Raw genomic sequence first — 798 nt, forward strand, 5'->3', positions numbered from 1 at the left:
TTCTTTTGATGCAGCCCAGGATACAATTGGCCTTCTGGGCTGCAAGTGCATCTTGCTGGCTCATGTCCAGCTTTTCATCCACCAGTACCCCCAAGTCCTTCTCGGCAGGGCTGCTCTCAATCCCTTCATCCCCCAGCCTGTATTGATACTGGGGGTTGCCCCGACCCAGGTGCAGGGCCCTGCACTTGGCCTTGTTAAACCTCATTAAGTTCACACGGGCCCACTTCTTGAGCTTGTCCAGGTCCCTCTGGATGGCATCCCCATCCCTCTGCACGTTGACCGCACCACTCAGCTTGGTGTCATCTGCAAGCTTGCTGAGGGTGCACTCGATCCCACTGTACAGCTGTACATGAAGTACAGCTAGAAGCCAGGACTTTCTGGGCTAACGCTTTTTCTATGCCATGTTTTATAATTAAAAAAAAGTATTACATATCCCTAATAAACAATTCTAAATAGGGGAAAAAAGTAGATGAATAACCAGAAGCAGATGCTCATTAAAACTGAAGTTCCTTAATATAACGAAAAACTCTCCAAGCAACTAAAAACTACCAGGCAAAGACACCCTTTTGCTTCCAGCTCATCCAGACATCCCCTGAAACACTTTCTGACTTTTCCAGAGCGGCAACAATCCGGACATCTCCTCGGGAGAGGCTTGGGGGGCTCAGCCTCCCTCCTCCAGAGGAGCCCCCCCGGCCGGGTACGGGCAGCTCCCGACACCCCTGAGCACTTACTTCTGTAGTACTGGTTCTTGGCCAGGAGGCAGCCGGCGGAGGGTACTGAAGCCATGGCAGCGGCGCG

The 798-nt window shown here is 52.0% G+C and overlaps 1 protein-coding gene across 1 annotated transcript in view; it reads right to left on the reverse strand.

The window, feature by feature from the left end:
- Window positions 1–792, reverse strand: part of CUNH8orf22 (chromosome unknown C8orf22 homolog) — a 4,047-nt gene extending 3,255 nt beyond the window's left edge. The window contains exon 1 of the mRNA XM_009285594.1: window positions 732–792. Coding sequence (XP_009283869.1) covers window positions 732–786 — 55 coding nt within the window. The 5' untranslated portion in view covers window positions 787–792. The remainder of the gene's footprint in view (window positions 1–731) is intronic.
- Between the last annotated feature and the right edge of the window lie 6 nt (window positions 793–798).

This window comes from Aptenodytes forsteri, unplaced genomic scaffold (genome assembly GCF_000699145.1).
Source record: "Aptenodytes forsteri isolate BGI_AS27 unplaced genomic scaffold, ASM69914v1 Scaffold23, whole genome shotgun sequence".
In the NCBI taxonomy this organism is placed as follows: domain Eukaryota; kingdom Metazoa; phylum Chordata; class Aves; order Sphenisciformes; family Spheniscidae; genus Aptenodytes; species Aptenodytes forsteri.